Genomic DNA, 22,791 nt, shown 5'->3' with positions numbered 1-22,791 from the left:
TTCAAGAAGAAAGTTTCTGCCAGTCACTTTAAGGTCTTTTTAAAGGCCGATTTAAAAAGCAATTTTTTGTTTCAAAAAAAATTCCATTCCCCTCTTCTTTATTTTCCCCTTTTTTAGTTACTAAAAATTCCTGTTGAGCTTTTACTTCTGTGCTTTTGCTTGCCTCTATTCCAAGTCTCCTCTAGGAAGCAGATGACAATATAAAATCTTAAGAATTAAGCTAACAAGGAAGGAATTTCCCTCATGGGTTCCTTGTGTTTCAGGTACACTCAGAAGCACTTGAGAAAGAATTCTACATCCTAGATATTTCCAGATAAAGTATGATCCATCTCCCCTGACATATCTCCTGTGTTGACAACCTTGCCTGAAATTAGTTTCTGTACGGATCTAGGATGAACTGTCTTACAGGAGAGCAAAGACTGTAGCCTGTTTCATTTTTTTTCCAAACTAATCATTTCCTGCTTCCCTAAAGTAACTATTTTGTTCCCTAGTCAATCCAATTTACTTAATTTTCTTCAACACTTTTTATAATCCATACATTCAAGTTAATCTGGAGTACCTGGTATGTGTTATGTGTTAGTATGCCTATATTTGTAATTTTTCATAGCAGGAAAAAATGTGTTCTCAAACACTTTTGGAATTTAAGGAGAAACAGTCCTTGATGTTTTCTAATAATTAATGTGCACATTAAAATCTAAACAAGTATTATAAGTTAAAAAATTATAAATTAAAAAGGATGTTACAGCATTGCCTTCCACTGAGATGGTGAAAAGTTATAGCTTACAGTTATTGAGCACTTGCCGGCTACTGTGGGGATGACTCCTAGTATGACTTCATTGATTCCTTATAAACTATGAGATTTCCCCCACTTTACAGGGGAAGAAATTAAGGAAAAAGGAGGCTAAGTGATTTGTTCAAGGTCACATATAGTATGTAACAGAGTTAAGATTTGAAGCTAAACTGTTTATTTCTAGAGCCTTAGCTGTTTCTCTTAATTATAAGATTAATAGCCTTATGAATAAAACTTATAGGGCTTTCTTTAAAAGGAAGATGTGACTTTTAATTTGAGACTTTGTCTCTTGATTTCCTTAAAGTATACCTTTTGTGATGAATAATACTACATCTCTACTTCTTTTTACCTTCTTGACCTTGGGCAACTTACATATTTATCTGTGCCTCTATTTCTTTCTTTGTAAAAAGAGGATTAAAAACATCAATCAAATGTAATAATATTTTTATATCTGTACAAAGTGCTAGTTGCAATAGTAACTTCGTCTTATGTTCTGGTTACCAAGAATTTGACCCAGTTTTTAAATATTCTATAAATTCATAGCAAAATATTGAGAGAGATGACTGTAGTAGGAGAGGGCAAAGGGACGATGAGCTTGCTATATCCTCAGGCATTTTCTTTTTTGAGCCACAGTGATTTCAAAGTGGAATGTGTATTTCTGTATCAGAAGCTACAGGGCTGACCTTGAGGAAGTCAAGATATTTAGTCAGAATTATATCATACTATAATCCTGTTTCTGTTCAATTTTAGTAAATGGGACATTTGTACATGTCTTATGAAACATCTTAAGAATGATTATTTTTTAAACTTAAAATAAATCTAAAATTGTGTTTTAAAGACATTATAACCACATTGACAGTAAAATTATTGCCACATTTATTTGCCCTCCCAAAGTTGGTATCTTTTTAAAAAAGAATCAGTAATTTTTCTTATATTATGATAATGTATGTGTATGCATTTTTTTAAACCCTAAGTCCAGATTAATTTTGTTGACTGTTCCTTACTGTTTGGTCATTTTATTGAATGTTGTTAACTTATGTTGTCTAATATGGATTAGAGTTTCCATACACCAAGAGTTATAGCTGAGTAATATCTATAAGAGGTAAGAATCATTTTCTCATAGAAGTTGGAGAGTATGAGAGAGTTTGCAATACGAGTCTTTCATTAGATCTGTAGATTGAAGGTTTTTTGCCTTTTTTCTTTTTTGATCTAGATCAGTATTTGAAGTATTTTTGAAACAGTTGCTAATGTTAAATTAAGGAGAGTTCATAGAAAAATCTGGAATTTTTTCATTCTTACTTGATTTGGCAAATGCTTGGTAATAATAGGCTATAGCTTTTAAATAGACACTGTCACTTTTCGCTGGGCTTTGTGCTCTCCATCTCACTTAGAGTTCTTTTCTGCGTTGTTTTCCATACTCAAAGGCTAACCTCATTGGTCATTCTTTTATCAGGCTTGCCCTTTTGTGTTCCTCATGTGGGAGCAGCTCCTCATATTTATGATACCTTCCTGGCTTCTGTTGGTGGTTCAGTTTGTGTAAAGACTAGAGTGAAGACTGCCAGTGAGACTGGGGTTGTATCATTTCATTAAAAGCTAATTTGTTTCAAATAATAGATTAAATGTAATCTGAATTTTTATGAAACCATGGGCATGTGTGCTCACAGGTGGGCATGTGTATTTGTGTGTGTTGGATATATATATATACAATACAAAAGGGGATCATATATGAAATATTCCACTCACACCTACCACTCCCATAAGCATTGCACTACACCGATCAGATTCTGTGCTGTACCTCTTCTTGTCTTTGAAGCAAATGTGGTGAGTGTGGTGAGGCTAGGGAGGCTTAAGGCTCCTGTTCACCTCAGCCCATTGGAATTCAACCACTGGTGCAGAGGAAGGGACCCTGTGAAAATACCATCTACGTGCCATCTGTACCTATATGAATATGCTTTATACAAGTAGATGGTTTGTAGAAAACTGCTTTGCAGCTTCTTTCCCTAAGCCATCGCTCTTGGCACATTTTTCCACATCACCACATTTCGTTCTATCTCCTTCTTCATAATGGATCTCATGTAATTTGTTGTTTGTATGTTCCACGGTTAATTCGACCAGCCTCCCTTGTTGAACAGGTAGGTATTTTCCATGGTTTGGTATTTTAAATAATGCCATAATGATTATCATTGTACACATGTCTTTGCTTCTTTGTGTGATATATCCTAGGGGTAAATTTCTAGAAATGGAATTACTTAGTTGAAGAGTATAATTTTGAAATTTTCATAGCTGATGCCAAATAGTTATCTAATTTATATTTCATTAAAGAGTATTTGGGAATGTCTTTTTCCTGGACCTGCATTCTGTCTGCACAGACTATCACATGTTTACTGGTCTTTTAGGTGGAAAATGGAATTTTGAAATTTAGGTTTGCACTTCTTCAGTTATCTATGAATTTGAGCATCTTTTCAATGTGTTTACTGGCCATTTGTACTTCTTTTTCTGTGAGCTATAGGTTTTGTTTTTTTTTTTAATTAAATATTTATAACTTTGATCTTTCAAAGTTATTTTGGTTTTAGAGGTCCAATTTTTAAACTTAGATTCCAATATTTTAATAGGTAAGCCATTCTTTTCTTACTTATTTGAAATGTCCTTTTATGATGTATTTAATTTCTTTATATGTTCAAGTCTATTTCAAGAACTCAGTTTTGTCACACTGACCTATTTCAAACTATTTGAATTCCCCAAATTTTATAAACATAGTTTTACATATGCATTAAAATTCTTATGGAATATTTTATAGGATTATGTAGATATTTTAGTGATCTAAAAATTTTATCGTTTCAGAAAAAAACATTTATTTTGTTTAAATGGTGTTTCTTTGTTATAAATAATTAGAACAATGCAGGGGAGAAAGTAAATAGAAACCCCACCAAAAAAATCATCACTGATATTAAGGGAACATCATTCTTGATATTTTTTATATGCTTATATATAAGTAGAAGAATAGAGAAATAACTTTATAGAAATAATATAATAAAACATGAGGAAAAGAAATGTGTTTTAAATTTAATTTTAAACAAATAGACTGAAATAAAAAGAAGTGGCTGAAATTCACATTACGACTTTCTTTAAAGTGGCCATCTAAGATTACTGAAGAGATTAAAGAGTATAATAATGACAATCTTAAATTTTAGTCAGTGTTGAGTGACTCTGTTATAAAAAAAAATAGGGGTCTGACCACTCATGCTTTATTCCATCTCCCTTTCACTTACCTCTTGTTTTTTTATAAGTCAAGTTTTCACTTGTCCATTGAGATTCTTTTCTTGTTATCACACTCACATAATTGCACAATTGATTAGCCTTGGTTCTATATTTAAAGACTTAGGGCTCAACCACACTGCTGCAATGACTGTCCATTCCTCTGTGTGTGTGTTTTTAGTCTTTTAATTGACTAATTTTTATGGAAAGTTTTTTTTTCTTTTCTTCAGCAATGGTTCATTAATGTCATAGACTTAAAATTATTTTTTAATTTGGCAATATTTAAAGAATTCTTTAAGCTCGAGTAGGCATGTGTCTCATATAACATCCTTAGATTACTACCTTTCCCTCTCAGAATTGTGTGGGCTTGGCTTTGTTATGTTTTGGTCTTTAATGTAATGCTCCTTTGCAAAAAAATATGCGCCCCTCCCCTTATTTTTTTGTACCAGTTGTCCATAGAATTATTTCTTTCTCCTTTGAATTTCAGTAGCTTAAACTGGGAGATACTGTGTGTGTGTGTTTGTGCGTTTGTTTTCCAAATTTTTCTTAAAACATAATATGTTCTTTTTAAAATGCAGATTTAATTCTATAGGAAAACTGTCCAGTTTTATGTCTTTCATATTCATTTTATTTAGTTTTGTTCTTCAGAGTCACCAGCTATCCTTATTTTGATAATTTTTGTTAGTTTTGCGTATCTCTTTAATATTTTCAATTTCTTTGTCTTTTTTCTCTAATTATATCAATTTCCAGTTCACTTACCTAATAATTCTTTTTTATAATAAACCACTAGCATCTTTATTTGTCAACAATAGCCACTTAGAAAATGTAGTAGACAAGGAGCATCTTATCATGATAACAGCAAAATGCTAAGATTAACCTAATAATGTGCTGAAGGACTCAGTATTTTGTATGTAGCAATTCTCTCCAAATTAATCTGTATAGTAAAATAATCTGAATAAACTTGACATACTGATTGTAAAGCTCTTATAAAGGAAAAAAGTTTTTAAAATGTCCAAGAAAATGTACAGAAAAATTAAAATGTGAACTTGTATGACCAAATATTAAATATACTATTATATATAGTTATGTTAATTAAAATTGTGTGGTATTCTTCCTCCAGATACAGAAAAGAACAAAGAAAGAGGAATAAATAAAAATGCCTTCTATATATGTGAATTTAATACATAAAGTCAATCAAGCATCTTAATCAGTGGAGAAAGGGCGGAATATATGAAATAAAGAGCACTGGGAAAGTTATTCTCGCACTTTGGAAGAAAACTCAAATTCCTACATCATTCCATATACAAAAATAAATTCCAAGGCAATTTAAACACTAAACACCAAAAAATATAAGTATAGTGGAAGAAAATATGGGAGAATTATTTTAATCTTATGATTAAGAATACCTTTTAAGCAAAATATAATGCTATATATATTCTATATAAAACTCCTTAAAGATGGATAGATTAGAAAGAATTTTTAAATTCTTTAAGATGAAATATACCATAAGTAAAGCTAGAAGGAAACCAACTGGAAGAAAATATTTGCAATAAGTGTGTTTCAGAAAACAGATGACTTTCTATAATATATAAAGAGCTTTTGCAAATCAAAAAATAAAGCAACCTAAAATGGAAAAAAAAGGACAAAGATATAGCTAATATTTATTGAGAGAATATAATTTGCCAGGCAATAGCCTAAGGACTTTACATGTACAAACTCAGCTAATTTGCATAATAACCCTTTTGACCAAATACACTTAGCATCTCCATTTTGCAGGTAAGAAAATGAGACACAGAGAAATTTAGGAATTTGTCCAGAGTTATACCATTAGTAAATACTAGCCAGCACTCAACGCACTGAAAAAGAAGCACAAATAGCTAATAAATTTAAGAAAAGCCATTCAACCTTAATAATAATTTAGGAAAATGCAAACATTAAAACACAATAAGATATTTTTACCAACCAGAGAGTCAAAAAATATCAGAAGGATTAATAAGACTCTTAATTAATAATGTTAATTGCCAAGAGTGTAGAGAAACAGTAACTCTCATACTCAATTATTGGGGATGTCCATTGTATAGTATTTTTTTTATCTTTAAAAATAGGGATTTTTAAGTTATTTTTTTTGAATTTTTGAATTTTATTTTATTATTTTATTTATACAGCAGGTTCTTATTAGTTATCTATTTTATACATATTAGTGTATATATGTCAATCCCCATCTCCCAATTCATCCCACCACCACCCCCCATGCCCCACTTTCCCCCCTTGGTTATATGTACACTTTGTTCCTTGCCAATTCTAATTTAATGATTATTTTCTAATGCTGCATTTTGATACTCTTTATTTCTTTGAGTCTGCAGTTTCATTTTACTTCTCATTCTGTTGTTCTGTCATATAATCTCTCAGCTCTTATTTTAATTCAATTCATTTTTATTTAAGTTAAAGTACAGCATGAAACATTTGTGGAAAGATTCTTTTTCCATTCAGCTTAGTTGAGGTGTTCTTCATTAGTTAGCTTCTTACATTTTGTATATTCCCTGTATATTCCCTACTTGGATTCATGCCATCTTTCTGGAACTTTTATTGATTACCCCTCAGGGTATGGGGTACGCAGGGAAGTTTATGGACATTGCTCAATTCATTGCATAGTTCTGGACCTTTCACTTCTGACATAGAGCACCTGCCACATGCTTCATTTCTCTAGTTTTACCAGTTTTGTCCTACTTTGCTTCTCCCCAGACTTGGGACTAATAAGTGCAAGTAGTAGCATGTTTTTGTGTACCAGCCCTGAATATGGACTCTGGGAATCTGGGAGAGGTTCAGGAGCAGCTATGTGTTATTCTTGGTCCTGCTTGGAAAGCAATCTTTGGTTTCTTCTCATGGCTGCTAGCTTCTGTAGTTTGATGTGATGTATGTTCTTTCCATGCTTATAGGGCATGGCTAGGCAAACTACAGCCCAGAGGCCAAATTTGGCCCCACCATCTGTTTTTGTAAATAAAGTGTTATTGAAACACAGCTACACCCATCCATTTGCATATTGTCTGTGGCCAATTTCATGCTTCAGAGACATAGTTGAGTAGTTGTGATAGAGACCATATGGCTGGCAAAGCCTAAAATATTTACTATCTGCCCCTTAACAGGAAAAGTGTGCCAAACCTGCTGTAGAGTAATTTTATTTTTCTTACTGGTTTTTAGCTATTTTTCCTTCATTTTTTTTTTTAGGAGTTTGAGGAGAGATGTAGGAATGCTCCTTCATTATACTCTCTTGACATAGAAGTTGCTATAGTGCTGATATTAAAATATTCATGGAATAACATAACCATCATATTTTCTCTCTTATACCAAAATGTTTGAAATTACAAAAAAAAATGTTAGTTAGATTAGTTCAGTTTATTTGAGATAAGAATGATTTTATCCTACCAGGTAACTTCTACCAATAAATGAAATTATTCACATCATTCCTCTTTAATGATGTCTTTTTTTTTTCTTTTTCTGAATGAGAGTAAAGCAACTTCTTAATTACAGTAGCTTTTCTGGAAGATGATTTAATTTTTCAATTTCCTTTCTTTTGCACTTTTTCAAAGGTATAAGCTGTTTTGCCAGACTTTGAGCAACATCGGAGAGAACGAAGGTGGTATTGATAAGTTTTCCAGAGGTTATGAATCATTTGGCGTCCACAGATGTGCTGATGGTGGTTTATACTGCAAAGAATGGGCCCCAGGAGCAGAGGGAGTTTTTCTTACTGGAGACTTCAGTAAGTATTTTAGAACAATTAAACTCAGTTGTAATATTTTATTTGTTTATTTAAAACATAGATGTTATATTTCATATATTTAACTTTTATGAATATTATTGATTACAAATATTCTACTTTTCCATAGAATTTCTTCAGTCTTTACCTTCATGTTGTAAAGGTGTTTCTGCTGTAATAAGATACATGTGTTTCTTAAAACTTTATGTTCTTAAAATCATGTACCAGAAATAACAGAGTTTATGAGAAAAATAGGGTTAGGCAGAGTACTCCAAATCTATTCAACTTTGTTAGCAAGCTCTGACAAAACTAATAGCAATCTAGGTAAAAATATTGGTGTAGGTTCAACTCCACTAGCATTTGCTCCTGGTTATTTGGCATCGTAGTACTTGGATCCTCTAATATCTTTTATTGAGACCACAATAAAAGTAGACAGCTAATCTAGAGGGTAAACTGCTTCATCAGTCAGTTCTTTGTTTTTTCCTTTTCCTTTTTTATAACACAATATGGGAAATACCTTCTCAGCCTTGTCATCTGCACCATTAATTTCACTAGGCAGTTAACTCTATGGAAAGCACCGTGGTTCTAGAAGTCAGGCTTCCATCTTACAGTCTAGTGGAAGGAAACCTGTATGTAAATAACTAAAATACAGTGTGCTCAGTTTTATTATATAAGTATAAATAAATTACTGTAATAGTGACAAGGAAGAAAGCTCAGTTTTGAAAATGGAATTACTGGCAAAATAGGCCTTGGTAAAATGTTCGTAATACAAGGAAAGGAAATATCAAAATGATAATAATCCTTTAGTACCATAGGGTAGCGTGGTCTTTAAAGTTTGATTTTCCTGGACTCAGAAGTCTACATGCTGTACTGTTCTGCAAAGAGCAAAACTGTAGGGACAGAAAACTGAGTTGTCACGGTTTAGGGGTAGGAGGTTTGAGCTGATTACAGAGAAACATAAGGGGACTTTCTGGGGTGATGAAAAAGTATTATGTCTTGATTGTGATGGTTACATGACTGTATACATTTGTCAGAATTTATAGAAGTATACATGTAAAAGAGTGAATTTTACTATGTGTAAATTATACCTTAAGGAACCTGACTTTAAAAAAAAGTTTTGATTTTATTTATATTGTCTAAGGCAGCGCTGTCCAATAGAAATATAATGGACACCATTTATATAATTCAAAAATTTTAGTGGCTATATTAAAAAAATAAAGGAGAACAGCTGAATGAATTTTAATAATGATAGATTTTTATTTAACCCAATATATCAAAACATATTTTAAAATGTAATCAATATAAAATTTGTTAGTGAGATATTTTCATTCTTTTGTACAGCACTTTCTAAATCTGGTATTTTTTCATTGGAAATACTTGATCAATCTTTAGATTTAATACAATTTTCAGTTTAAAAGTACGTACCCAAGTTTTTCCAACCATTATTAAAAGTTCTAGCAACTCAAATGAGTAATAGTTTTAAAATTTACATTTAATAAAGTAATTAAAATTAAATAAAACTTTAAATTTAGTTTCTCAGTTGCACTAATCTCATCTTAAGCACAAGTAGCCACCTTTGTCTGGTGGCTCCCTTATTGGAAAAAGCAGGTCTAAGGACTTAAAATTATTCTTTGTGTAGTCCCCCAAAGTAGTTGATGCCAGCTGCCTGTGTTTCTAGAGTTACTGAAAACTTTAGGGAAAGTTTTGAGAAAGATAGTGTGTCTGCTGAGTCAGATAGCTTGACCTGGTGATTATTATGAAATGTATTTTGAGGCTAGGAGTCTTTTCACTTAAATTATTGTTAAAATTGTTATAATTTTTTCTCATACATATACATGACTATTTCCCCATCTTCTCTAAGTGACTGCCTTGACCACTAGTTTTATATTAATAGACCACTTTGATATCAACCTATAATCAAGGCACTTTTTGGCATTCTATTTTATTAGTTCTTTTTACTGCCATTTATTGAGAGGTATTGCTTGAGAGTGTTCAAGTTAAAGTTTTACATACAGATACCAAAACTGCTATAAGAACCTTAGTTAAAATTTGGTACTTGCATTTGATTACCTCTCCTCCATATTTATGATTGAACCTACTAAATAGGCTTTAGAAATATAAAAATATGGGAAAGGGACTGTATGAAACTAGATTTGGTAACTATCATAATGACTAATGCTGATTTATTAAAAGTTGTTCCTTGTAAATCCAGTTGGACCATATATGTGTTTGGAAACTGTATTTAAAAATTTTAAGGATTTAGGATTTAATGTTTAAATATTAAAAGTATAACAATTTATAAAATCTTTTGTAAAGAGAAAACTCAAAATTATCTAGTCCCTATTTTAATGTAAAAATATCCTCTGTTAACTTTTTTTTCAATTTAATTTGATTTTTGAAAATCCTATTCTTTGTGAAGGTGTATCATATAATTTAAAATCTCTCCATATCCTTGAAACAACATTCAGTCAATTATTTTCAATCAAACAATGTTTATTTAGTGTCTAAGGGCACGAAGAATATCAGATTTAATCAATGGGCCTTTATTTTTACTGGAGAGATAGGAATGACTAAGATAAATGAAATTGTGATAGAAAATAAGAAGTATGATAGAATACAGTTAACTGTTAAAATAATTAACAGGCAGTATGTTGGGAACATTTTAATTTATTTACTTATCTAGATGAAGGGATTTTTTTTTTTTTTTTTTGCCCTGTTATAGGGTCTCAGGATCTCCTTATATATGGGATCTCAAACTTTTCTCACTAAAGAGCTTTGGCTTAAAAAAATAAAGAAAGAAAAACAACTTTCAAATTGAGAGTAGAGCCAAAATTCTGGGTTAAAAATTCATTTAAAATAATAGTTCTTTGGAAAAGAATGTCATACCTGAGTGTTAATTTAATGTAACTTTGTAGAATATAGAATTTTGATGATAATGACAGCATAGCTAAAAATATACCCATAATTACTGAACTAAACATGTCTTTTTTTAAAAAATACGATTAAGGAATTATATATTTTTTCCCTTATTTACAAAAAAATCTATTTCTTATGGCTATGAAGAGATGAACAAGAAGAAAGTTATTTTTCTTTGTTGAGGTTTTTCTCAGCATCAAAAATGTGTTAGATTTTATAGTTAGTCTTCCAATGTATAAATTTGTACTAAACTGAAGGGAAAATACAATTTGCGTTAATTAGCTAAAAAATTACAGTTGATTTTTTAAAATTAGAAAGTGAAAACGAAGATTAATAAAAACTATTCTAGGTGGTTTTGCTAATGATATTAAAATGTTTTTAAAAACATTTAACTGTATTCGTATAACTTCATATTTATCAGCTAAGTTGAAACAGCAGTAAATTTAAAAGATTCTATGGAAATAATCTCTAACTGTAAGATGGGTTATTTTTAAGAATTCCTTACTTTGTCATTTAATGTAACAGTAAGCTTAACTTCTATATATGTACTTGAAATATCACCTAAAGAGCCCTATTGCTTCTTTACCTATAGGCAGAGTTATAAAAAGTAACATCATTTTACTTATATTTTTATCATGGAAGTATATACATATATAATTTAAAACATTGCTTTTGTATCTACCTCTTCCCTACACCTCCAAAGATAATATAAAACACACCTTCAAAAACCAACAACAAAAATCTTATTTCTGCTAAGGAAAAATTGTTACTTATATTTACAGTAACAGGAAAACAGTAAAAAGAAATGTTCTTAATTCAATTTTTATCTAAATGATCAACCATCTATTTCTGATAATTTTTCAGAAGAAATGAGAATTAAAGATTGTCTAGACTTTAATTCTGTATTATAGAAAATTATGCCAGTGATCAAAATATGTTAGCATGTTGTGATGTCGCTCTTCTCTTCTAATCATTTTAGAAATTGCACTATACTTTCCTCTACATATAATACTGCTGGTAAATGTATGCTGTTCTAGTGTATTTTTTTGCCAACTGACCTGAAAATATTTTAGGTACAAATGCTTATTGTTGTCAAGTATAAATGATCTTTAAGAAGGAAATTACCATGTATTGGAGTGTAGAAAAAAAAAAAAAAAGAATGGGGTTTAGAGTTTGAAACCACAGTGGAACTCTCTAAATGTGGTTCTTCATCTGGCTTAGTGGGGTTAAAGGTGATAATATTCCTCTTACCTGCCTAACTGGGTTGCTCTAGATACTAACTGGATTACAATTTTATGCATTACTCAATGCTATAGAAATCTTAATTGACAAGATTGAAAAAGTACTCTAATTTGCAAAAGTCTTTCTTTTTCTTATTAAAAAAATACTATTAATTTCAAAGGCAGTTGGGCCTTGCAAAAGCCAAATGATATAGTCTCTGTTTTGCCCAAACTGAGGTGGCTCTGGCTTTTGCCATCCATATTTTTAAAACTTAGAAAGCACTTTCACTTTAAATATATTTCACGTATTTTTCTTCATTTGAGAGAACATGAAATAATCATTTCTTTTCCTTTCAGTCATTTTTTAAAAAACTCACTCTTTAAGCAGCCAGCAGCTGCTGCAGCAACCCAGGACAGTGGATATATAATGACATTCATCAAGATTGGAATCTTACCACCCAGAAAGTATTTCTGGGCCAGCCAGAAACTACTTTAAAGGCTTTGAATCATCTTTAATAAAGGAAAGATTCATTCTTTAGAAAATTAAATGTGATTTAAAATATACTTGGGGGCTTCCCTGGTGGCGCAGTGGTTGAGAGTCCGCCTGCCGATGCAGGGGACACGGGTTCGTGCCCTGGTCCGGGAAGATCCCACATGCCGTGGAGCGGCTGGGCCCGTGAGCCATGGCCGCTGAGCCTGCGCGTCCGGAGCCTATGCTCCGCCACGGGAGAGGCCACAACAGTGAGAGGCCCGCATACCGCAAAAAAAAAAAAAAAAAAAAAAAAATATATATATATATATATATATATATACACATACTTGGGGTTTTAGAACTAAATCACATTTATTGCAGGTTGCTAAATTGGAGAAAACTAGCTGCTTTTCAGTAGCTAGATAATAATAAGTAGAGAGAAAGGCAGTAAACTACATATGTCAATATAAAATAATTGGGTTCCTATTCGTTATAACTGAAAACATTTCATTTGAAATTACTAAGTCTGGGAGCTAGGCACTTTTCAAATAACCTAAATGTCTATCATTGATAGACTGAAAAAACAAGGTGAAAAAAACCCCCTGATTTTTATGCCTATAGAAAAAAGGAACCACAGATATTTCTGCAGAGTGGGAAAGATGCTAAGGAAAATTTTTACCTCTTTTCTGGACAAAATTTGTCTACAATTTAATTTCCATTTATACAATTGCCAAGAAGTTTACATCATCACAAAAGCCTTTATATTTCTTAATTTCACATGTTATGAAACAGTGCTCCTCGAAGTGTGCTCTGTGGAGCAGTGTGGTTCTCTGCACTGTAATTGGTTTGCAATAATAATATATTGTCAGAAATTGGGAGTATTTATTTATTTATTTATTTATTTTTGGCTGTGTTGGGTCTTCGTTTCTGTGCGAGGGCTTTCTCTAGTTGTGGCAGGCGGGGGCCACTCTTCATCGCGGTGCGCGGGCCTCTCACTATCATGGCCTCTCTTGTTGCGGAGCACAGGCTCCAGACGTGCAGGCTCAGTGGTTGTGGCTCATGGGCTTAGTTGCTCCGCGTCATGTGGGATCTTCCCAGACCAGGGCTCGAACCCGTGTCTCCTGCATTGGCAGGCAGATTCTCAACCACTGCACCACCAGGGAAGCCCAGGAGTAAGTATTTAGAAACTTTAATAGCAGTTTGAAAGAGTAATTTTATTTCTGTTGAATCTAATAATGATAATATAAATATTGGGGGTTAAATTTTGAAAGTCTTCTTTTCTTTCGATTTTCTAATAATTCTTTTTTATATTTTATATAAGTACTGGTCTATAATAGATTGGAAAATTAAAAAAGGAAAGGTAACTGGTCCATCATCATAGATAGTTTGAGAAACACTGATCTGAAAATTAGTGATCATTATTTATTGGTTTAGAAGTCATTTATGGTTGGAAGGTATAGCACTGATGTCAGCCTCCTTTGTATTCTCTTCCTTCAACTAAATCGATGGTTGTTGTGTTGGCTTTCACTGTGGTATGGCTTGTTACAAAAAACTCCAACATTTTAATGGCTTACAATAACAAAGGCTACTTCTGGCTCTTGTTGGCTGTGGTTGTCAGCTGTGGCTCTGTCCCAAGTGTCAAATTCTTTCCAGGATCCAGGGTGATGGAGCAGCCCCTGTTTGAGATGTGCCGATCTCGTGACAGAGAGAAAGAGCAGTGGAGGGAACCTGTCGTGGCTCTGAAAGATTCAGCTCAGAATTGGCAAATGTGATTTGTACTTCCATTTCATTAACCAAATAATTTGACCAAGCCTTATGTTGGTGATACTGGAAGCAGAATTTGATTTTATGGAGGCTTATGAAAAACTGGGAATAATAATATAAATGATGCCCATGGCAAATAACACATCTTCATAATATAAAGTGTAAACTTTCCAGAGGTTTTTTTTTTTTTTTTTTTTTTTTTCTTTTTCTTTTTCTTTTTGCGGTATGCGGGCCTCTCACTGTTGTGGCCTCTCCCGTTGCGGAGCACAGGCTCCGGACGCGCAGGCCCAGAGGCCATGGCTCACGGGCCCAGCCGCTCCGCGGCATATGGGATCCTCCCAGACTGGGGCACGAACCCGTATCCCCTGCATCGGCAGGCGGACTCTCAACCACTGCGCCACCAGGGAGGCCCCTTTCCAGAGTTTTTGATATCTTACAGTCTTTTCTGTGGGAGCAGAGGGGAGTTGGTGCCAGGTAGGGTAATGCTCCAATAGATTGTTGAGAAGTTTTCTTTGGAATGTCTACTGACCTTTGGATTCAAATGGAACTTCAAGGAATCTTTTGCAATGTAGACATTTTCGACTCCCCATGGGTCCTCTGTGAATACATTTTTGTTATGTGGCTTCCTTCAGTTTGGCTTATTGGAGATGGTGATGTTTCTAGAAAGTGAATTTCCAGGGTGTCTGGGGACCCCTGATACTGTTTATTTTCGTGATGGGGTGGCAAACTACAAGGTAGAGGTAGAAGGCTTTAGGGTTGTTAACCAAACCAGCACCAGTGCTGAGAAATAGTCTCTTTGATGGATGAGAGCTTAAAATAACTAATCAGCCAATAGGCATTTCTATAGAAAGTTGTTAGAACTTTCTCTAGCTTTCCAATCTGATGTTGATTCTCTCACCCCTTTGATCTGTATTCACTGATGGATTATTCACTTTCAGTGGAATAGATGTGCAGTGGAGGTTTACTTAACCATTGTTTACTTTTTAGACTTACTGAATTTATTTCTACTTGACAGGCTCACTGTAAATGATACTGCCTGCTTCCCACAGGATACTGAGCATCCATGGGGAGTAAACTGTGGTCTACTTCATGTATGCAATTCTGCTCCTGACAATTGCTTTGTGTGCTTGTAATGAGCCAGTTTCCCATCTGCCTCCAATCCTGTGAATGCCCATTCTTTTCATTAGAATTCTTTAATATAATATTATGTAAAGTGATGAACTGTGAGTGTGACAGCAAAGAAAATGATTAAGTATTGGGAAAAATCTCAGTAAGGATAAGTTGGAAAGTTATTTTGAATTAAGCATGCACAAGTGAACTGCAAAAAATGATATAAATCTAACGATTTCATATGCCAATTATTTTGCATACACCTTTTAGATTTCAATCTGTTTTAATCCAAAGGAAATTGGAAATTATAAATATTGCATTGTAGGTATAGGTTCGTATAAGAAAGATGATACAAAATCCTAATCAAAGGACCTAAACTTAAAAAATTGCTGTAGTCTTACATCAGAAGGTGAGTGAATATTTATATTTGTGTTTTAAGTTAAAGCAACATTTTTAATATATATATAATTTTTACTATATATATATAATCATTTTCTGCTTTAACCAATATTTTCAATATATGAACCAACTTCTGGCCCCAGTTGTTGTGCTGGATCAGAGAGCTTTGTGATAATGCCTAATGGGATTATTTTTATAGGGAAGCATCTTTACTTCCTGGGATTTTAGGGATGCTGTTAGAAACCTTAATGCTAGAAAGTAGATTTTGAACTGTGTGACATAACTAATAATTTTCTATCTTCATGTTGCTTTTTTGTAAGTATCCTGTTAAAAATTTATGCTGTTTGGATAATACAGTACTTTTTGTTAGGTTTCAATTTGGGTGTTTCACTTGTACTTAGTCTGTTTATGGTTGCTTTGATTATGGTTGTTCTTCAGCACTTGTCTTTTGACATTTTCATAATTTTATCCATTAAAATGACTTTATTAAGCTCAGCATTTACTTATACAAAGAAGGAACATTATTTACATTATTCTCTTATCAAGTTAGAGGTTTTCTTAGAGAAGTGTTGTTCTGTTTTTTTTTTTTTTCTTTTTTTTTTTTTTTTTTTGCGGTACGCGGGCCTCTCACTGTTGTGGCCTCTCCCGTTGTGGAGCACAGGCTCCGGACGCGCAGGCCCAATGGCCATGGCTCACGGGCCCAGCCGCTCCGCGGCATGTAGGATCCTCCCGGACCAGGGCACGAACCCGTGTCCCCTGCATCGGCAGGCGGACTCTCAACCACTGCGCCACCAGGGAAGCCCTGTTGTTCTGTTTTATGAGTCATATCTAGCCCAAAGTGTGACTGACTATAACATATATCAACATTCTTTGCATCTTGATCACAACTAAACTATTTTAAATTCAAATTGTATTACTCTAAGAAGCTGTCACTTGAGATAGGCATTTAAGGTAACTCTAATTTAATTTGTTGTGATTTTCTTTCTTATGCCACAGATAACATAACTGAATATCATTTTGCACTGTAGGGGGGTGATTTACAGAAATGTAGTAAATCTGTAAAAGGTTTATAGCACTGTTTGTTTTACTTATCCAGACAGTTGTCCCAAGCAGGTCAGCTGGAATTCACTGATGAGTCTTAAAGCTTTGTCTGTTTTACTGTCAGGCTTTGAATCTGTAGCTCTCTCCTTACATCCTTTCCCTCTTTTCCCTATTACTAGCTTGTATTCTTTACTTTTTAAATCCCTCTCTATTTTGTTATTAAAAAAAGTTGGAAGTGTTTTTAAGCTTGAATAGATATTGAAAAAATAAAGGAAATTTTTGCTTCTTTGTGGCTTTGCAGTTTCTCATGTGAAACTGTGAAAGTATTCATTTTAATTTTGACTGTCAGAGACCCACCTCTTATGATGGGTTCCTGAAAAAATGACTTAGCTGTCTTAGTTTTACTTGTAAATCAGTGGCAGAAGGACCTCAGATGTATTATTTAGAGATTAGGAACCTGAAAATAATACCGCATTTTCTCAGCAAGTATCAGTGACCTTCAGTAGTGATATCGTGGTGCAGTGTCACTGCCCAACAACCAAGGGGACTAATGACTTTTGACCTAAATCTTGAAGGCTTATGATATACTCTCACTTCTTAGTTATTTGTTTTCTTTCTTTCTTTTTTAACATTTTAAAAGTTGAGATGTAATTCACATAACATAACGTTCACCATTTCAAATTGTATACTTCAATGGTGTTTAGTGTAGTCACTATGGTGTTTAACCATTGTCGCTAATTTCAGAACATTTCCATCACTCCAAACAGAAACTTCACATATTATCATTTAGTCCCAATTCTTCTCTTTCCTCTATTTTTTGGCAACCACTAATATGTTTTCTGTCTCTGTGGATTTGCCTATTCTGGGCATTTCATTATAAATGGAATCATACAGTATGTTGCCTTTTGTTTATGGCTTCTTTCACTTATTATACTGTTTGCAAGGGTCATTCATTTTTTAGTATGTAACAGTCAGTCCTTCATTCCTTTTTATGGCTGGATAATATTCTATTGTGTAAATATACCGCATTATGTTTATCCATTCCTGAGCAGATGGACATTTAGGTTGTTTCTGCTTTTTAGCTATTGTGAATAAAATCTATTATTGTGAATAATGCTTTTATGAAATTTTGTATACCGGATTTTATGTGAACATGTGCTTTTAATTGTCTGGGTTGCCTTGGTTATTGATATTCTTACCAAATTCAGCTATTTGGCTGTGCTGGTCATTTGTTTGTTTGCCCTAATATCCTTTCACACACCCTTTTCTGCTCTGCTCTGCATCACATTTCCCACACTCCTGTGAACTCTGTTTCTGTAGAGTTGGTTTAATTGGAGGCACTAGTGGGGGAAACTTGAGGATGGGAGGAGGGAGAAGCCAGGCAATTCTCCCTTACTCCCTTGCCCACCCTCTGTCTAAAGTGAGTCTAGCCTTGTCTCCTGCGCTGCAGGTGTGTTGTTGTTCTTTTTGCTTTTCTTTCTGTGAGCTCAGTTCCTGTAGGGAAGGCTTGCCTTATTTCCAGCTTCTGCCTGATGGCCCTGGCTTCTGGGTTCCAGTAAATTCTGCCTCTTCCTTAGGGGGATTACCAGATTCCTATTATTGCTAATCCCTGGGTTACTTAATTGTCCTATATTTGAATTCTCATTTCATCTGTTACCTGTGTAACCAATTCCCTGTATTAAGTCCCTCTGTGAAATAAGAAGGGTGGGTTCCATTCTGGATTCTCATCACTGGAATAGTATTTCCCTTCCATTAGGCCTGCTGAGTTATGCAGGTCTACAAGACACCCTTCACGTTGTAGTTTACGTATTCTAAAGCATCTTTGTAATAGTTTAGCTCAGTGGCCCTGCGTCTGTTAAAGTCTTTTCAATAATTTTTTTTAGAGTTAGGTTTACCAACTTTGTGAAGTTTTAAGTCTTTTTATTGTAAAGAAATATGTACTATAGAATTTAAATTATTCAGAATTCTAGAAAACTCAGCAGTGAGAGATACCGTTATATTCTTTACCTACATTGTAGCAAATAGTATGCTTTACTTTAAACAGCCTTTTTGATGTTCCCTCTGCTGAAGAACAGTTTCATCTTCATCATGATTCCTCTGCCCCCCATTGTGTGGTCCATGTAACTCTTGAAGCAGAGTAGCTTGGGTGTTGGTAAAGTAAAGATTCCAGCGTGAATAACACACTTTCTGAATCACAGTTTCTTGGGGGTAGAGTTTAATGTGGATGATGCATTGCCTTCTTTTTTTGAGGACTTTTATTGTTTATAAGCTAGCGGCCGCTGTAGTTTCATATATCCTTCCTTTTCATCTTCCCCACTCTATCTTTGTTGGGGAAGTCACAGCACTACTATGTGCACCCTAGCACATAGTAGGCAGGGTGCAACCCAAAGCAGAAACTCATATGTTTTTTTTTTTAGAGAATCTTCTGGAAGGAAAGAAAAACACATGTCTTCTGGGAGAGAATCAGACAGGCTCATCACTTACAGGGGAAAGTAGAGAACAATGAAATAATTACTTCAGATTTCTTGGGTGGAGGATATTTGATTCCTACTCCCTGTCCAATTTATCACTCAGGAGTCTAGACAGATATTTTCAGATATTTAGGAATTCAGGAAGCATTATCTTCAAAAAATTCTTCCTAAGGAAGTTATGTATGGATGCCAGCAAAAGGAAGGAATAAACCAAGAAAGAGGAAGACCTGGGATGCAGGAATCCGTCACTCGAGCTCAGGAGAGAGTAAAGTGGAAGAGTAGTAGTCGGGTTGTGCAACAGCCATAGAGAACAATTAGGAAGAGAGTGAAAAGAGAAGTCCCATGAAGAAATTCCCTGGGAGGAGTTTACTGGGAGGAAAATGGCAGAATGGAGAGAACGTTTGGGAGCTTAGAAAATTTTAAGACATGAGTAAAGGTTTTCAGTAGAAGAAAAAAGTAAGGCTGAATTTAAACATAATGCTGGAAAAGAGTCTCCTTTAGGTGGCTGTTAAAGACTGAATATTTATGGCCCCCCCTACCCCACAGTTGATATGTTCTAACCCCCAACGTGATGGTATTTGGAGATGAGGTCTTTGGGAGGTAATTAGGCTTAGATGAGGTCATGGGGACCCTACGATGGGATTAATATCCTTAATAGAATAGGAAGAGAGATCAGAGCTCGCTCTCTATCTCTCTATCATGTGAGGACACAATGAGAAGGTGACAGTCTGCAAGCCAGGAAGAGGGTCCTCACTAGGAATCAAATCTTCTGGCACCTTGATCCTGGACTTCCCAGCCTCCAGAACTGTGAGAAATAAATATCTGTTGTTTGAACCATCGAGTCTGTGGTATTTTGTCACAGCAGCCTGGACAGACTAAATGTAGTGGCCCAGGTTCATGGTATTAGACTGTGAACAATATCTGTAGTCCTAGTTTTCTAGTTGACTCTGCAACGAACAATATTTACTGTAATGTAAGAACCATTCATTAGTTTTTAACTTTTTGAATTAACCTATAGAAGCATCATTACATAGTTGGTGCTTACAATGTTTCTGTAAAAATAATAATAAAAATTTGGAAGATTTTCTTAAAAGGCTATCATTATGTGAGTAACCATGAGCATTTTAATTAAAAATTACTCATTAAAATGTAAGTGAATTGTATCTCTGTTGTGATAAATGTGTATGATATACTTGCCAATTGATGAAACAGATAGGCCAGGCTGATGTATGCTTAATCTAGACATTGCTTTATGTATGGAAACGTGAAGTTGTGTTTGTTCAAACATGTTCATCCCAATAAGGGGGAAGTGGGAGAGAAGAGAACTCCATCAGGACTGAAAGTGAATAAACCATGTGCAGAGATTGACAGTTCTGGGCACTTTATAGGAATTTGTTTATTTGTTTGTTTGCTTGTTTGTTTTTAACCCCAGCAGTTGTAACTTGCTTTCTTTATTTCTGATGTCTCAGCCCACTGCTAAGTGTGCTTAGCTCCAGTGAATGTGAGTGTCATCTTTAGCGATCTGAAGACTTGATTCTGTTGAAGAATTTTTCTTTAGAGTCACAGGATTTTTGCCTCTATATTAGGGAGCAGCAGGGCACAGATGGCACACTCAGGGGTTTCACTGGAGATAGTTTCATGAAGGACTCTTCAGAGAAGGCTGGTGAGGGTTAAGGGAACAACCAGAATCAGAAGCTGTTGTTTCTACCTTCGGGCATAGGTCTGGGAAAGAAGGGAATGGTTACTGGAGCATAGTTAGAGCTGGAGCCCTCAAAGAGGAGCCCAGTTCCAGAATCTGTGGCCAGAAAGAAAGGCCTGAAAGAAGCAGGGATGGAAGGGGATGCTAAATATCTCACTATTTCTCTTATGCCAGCGTCTCCCATTGGTCAGACCCAGCCTGCAGCTGGAGGGCAGGGGAGTCCTGGGTTACTGTCTGTTGATGTCAGCCTCCAGGGTCTCAAAAAGCAGATGTGAGAAACTCAGAGGGATCTTAAGGCAGTTCCTAGCATGGAGAAATGGGGAATAATCAGAACAACTACCCGGTTTCTCTTCACATGATTTAGAGGGTACACAAATCACTAGAGGCATTTTTTACCCTGTATTCTACTAAATGAACCCAAACTTCTTTAAATAACTACATCAGTGTGTTATGTACATTTCTATTCAAGGAAGAAAACATTTTTGGTGCACTGGTTTCTTTCTCCCTTTTTTTTTTTGCGGTACGCGGGCCTCTCACTGTTGTGGCCTCTCCCCTTGAGGAGCACAGGCTCAGCGGCCATGGCTCACGGGCCCAGCCGCTCCACGGCATGTGAGATCTTCCCAGACCGGGGCGCGAACCCGTGTCCCCTGCATCGGCAGGCGGACTCTCAACCACTGCGCCACAAGGGAAGCCCTCTCCCTTCCTTTCTTACTTGCTCCCTTTCCCTCCCTCCTTCCTGCCCTTTTTCTTTCTTCCCTCCCTTCCTCCTTTTCCTTGAATATATCTTTGATCTTATTAATCCTGAGCAAGGCTAGTAACTAATATTAAGAAATGTAAGTTTCAGGTTTAAAAAAGGGTCTGGGTTCTTAAGGAAAAGAAGACGGAACTTCATTTCTTAATCCACTTAAAGCAAACAATTAACTTTGTAGCAATTTATCAGAGACTTCTAAACTATCATAAAATAATGTGTATATGATTACCAGTACATCTAAACTCTGGGCAAGTAAAATCAAAGTGTTTCTTTCTTTTATTGCCCCCTGGAGTAATAGAATATAATTTTAAAATAAGGTGCTTACTCTGTTAAAGTTGTAGTATTTCCAAAATAATGTACTAATTCATTAAATATACAGTTGTGCATGGGCATATGGTGATTTTTTAGAAAGTAGATTTTTTTCAAATCCTTGAAGTTAGAATAGCATGTGAAAATCTATAGTTTACATTCAACAACTTCTCCTTCATCCCTCTGGCTTCCCTTACCTTAGGTAGCAGTATTTATTGAGCATCTTCTATGTGCCAGAAACTGTGCTAAGTCATGGAAATTCAGCAATGATAAAGAGGGACAATAATTTTCATCCAGCAGGCGAAATGGATGATCTTCTCTTAAATGGCAGTGATTGCCTAAGCTCATCTAGTAATAAAATTAAATTGAGATTTCAGTGGTATTCTAAGCATTGTGACCATTGCTGTATAATTTTTCAGGTTAAAAAAAATAAAGATATATTTATAAGATATAAAGATATTTTACAAATAAAGAATTATATAAAGATATTTTCTTTAATACTGTCTAAAGTTGAAACAACTCTTAAAATATAATTTAGTAATAATTATAAACAATATACTCTTTCACGATACATTATTTCTTTTAAGGATTTTCTGATTGCTTATTTATCTTGGTGACATTTTGTATGTTTATTTTTAAACCAAAAAGTGTCAAAATGAAATTTCTGAGGTGTATTTCCAGATAATCTGTAATTGATTTAAATGATACATGAGGCGTTTTTTTGTCAAACTGGACTGAGTTAGAAAAAAATCTCTTAGAATAGCTGTATTTAGATTTTAATGAAACTAAGCAGAAAGGAGACTAAAGTGAATTTCCTTTTTAGTCTTTTAAATGAAAAAG

General features: G+C 34.4%; 1 protein-coding gene across 1 annotated transcript in view; it reads left to right on the top strand.

The window, feature by feature from the left end:
- Window positions 1–22,791, top strand: part of GBE1 (1,4-alpha-glucan branching enzyme 1) — a 296,584-nt gene that overhangs the window by 56,104 nt on the left and 217,689 nt on the right. The window contains exon 2 of the mRNA XM_081235731.1: window positions 7,633–7,802. Within this exon, the coding sequence (XP_081091857.1) occupies window positions 7,633–7,802 (170 nt within the window). The remainder of the gene's footprint in view (window positions 1–7,632; window positions 7,803–22,791) is intronic.

This window comes from Mesoplodon bidens (assembly GCF_964165515.1).
Source record: "Mesoplodon bidens genome assembly, chromosome: 5".
In the NCBI taxonomy this organism is placed as follows: Eukaryota; Metazoa; Chordata; class Mammalia; order Artiodactyla; family Ziphiidae; genus Mesoplodon; species Mesoplodon bidens.
The sequence above is the reverse complement of the archived record's forward strand: the minus strand, read 5'-3'. Positions and strand labels throughout refer to the sequence as shown.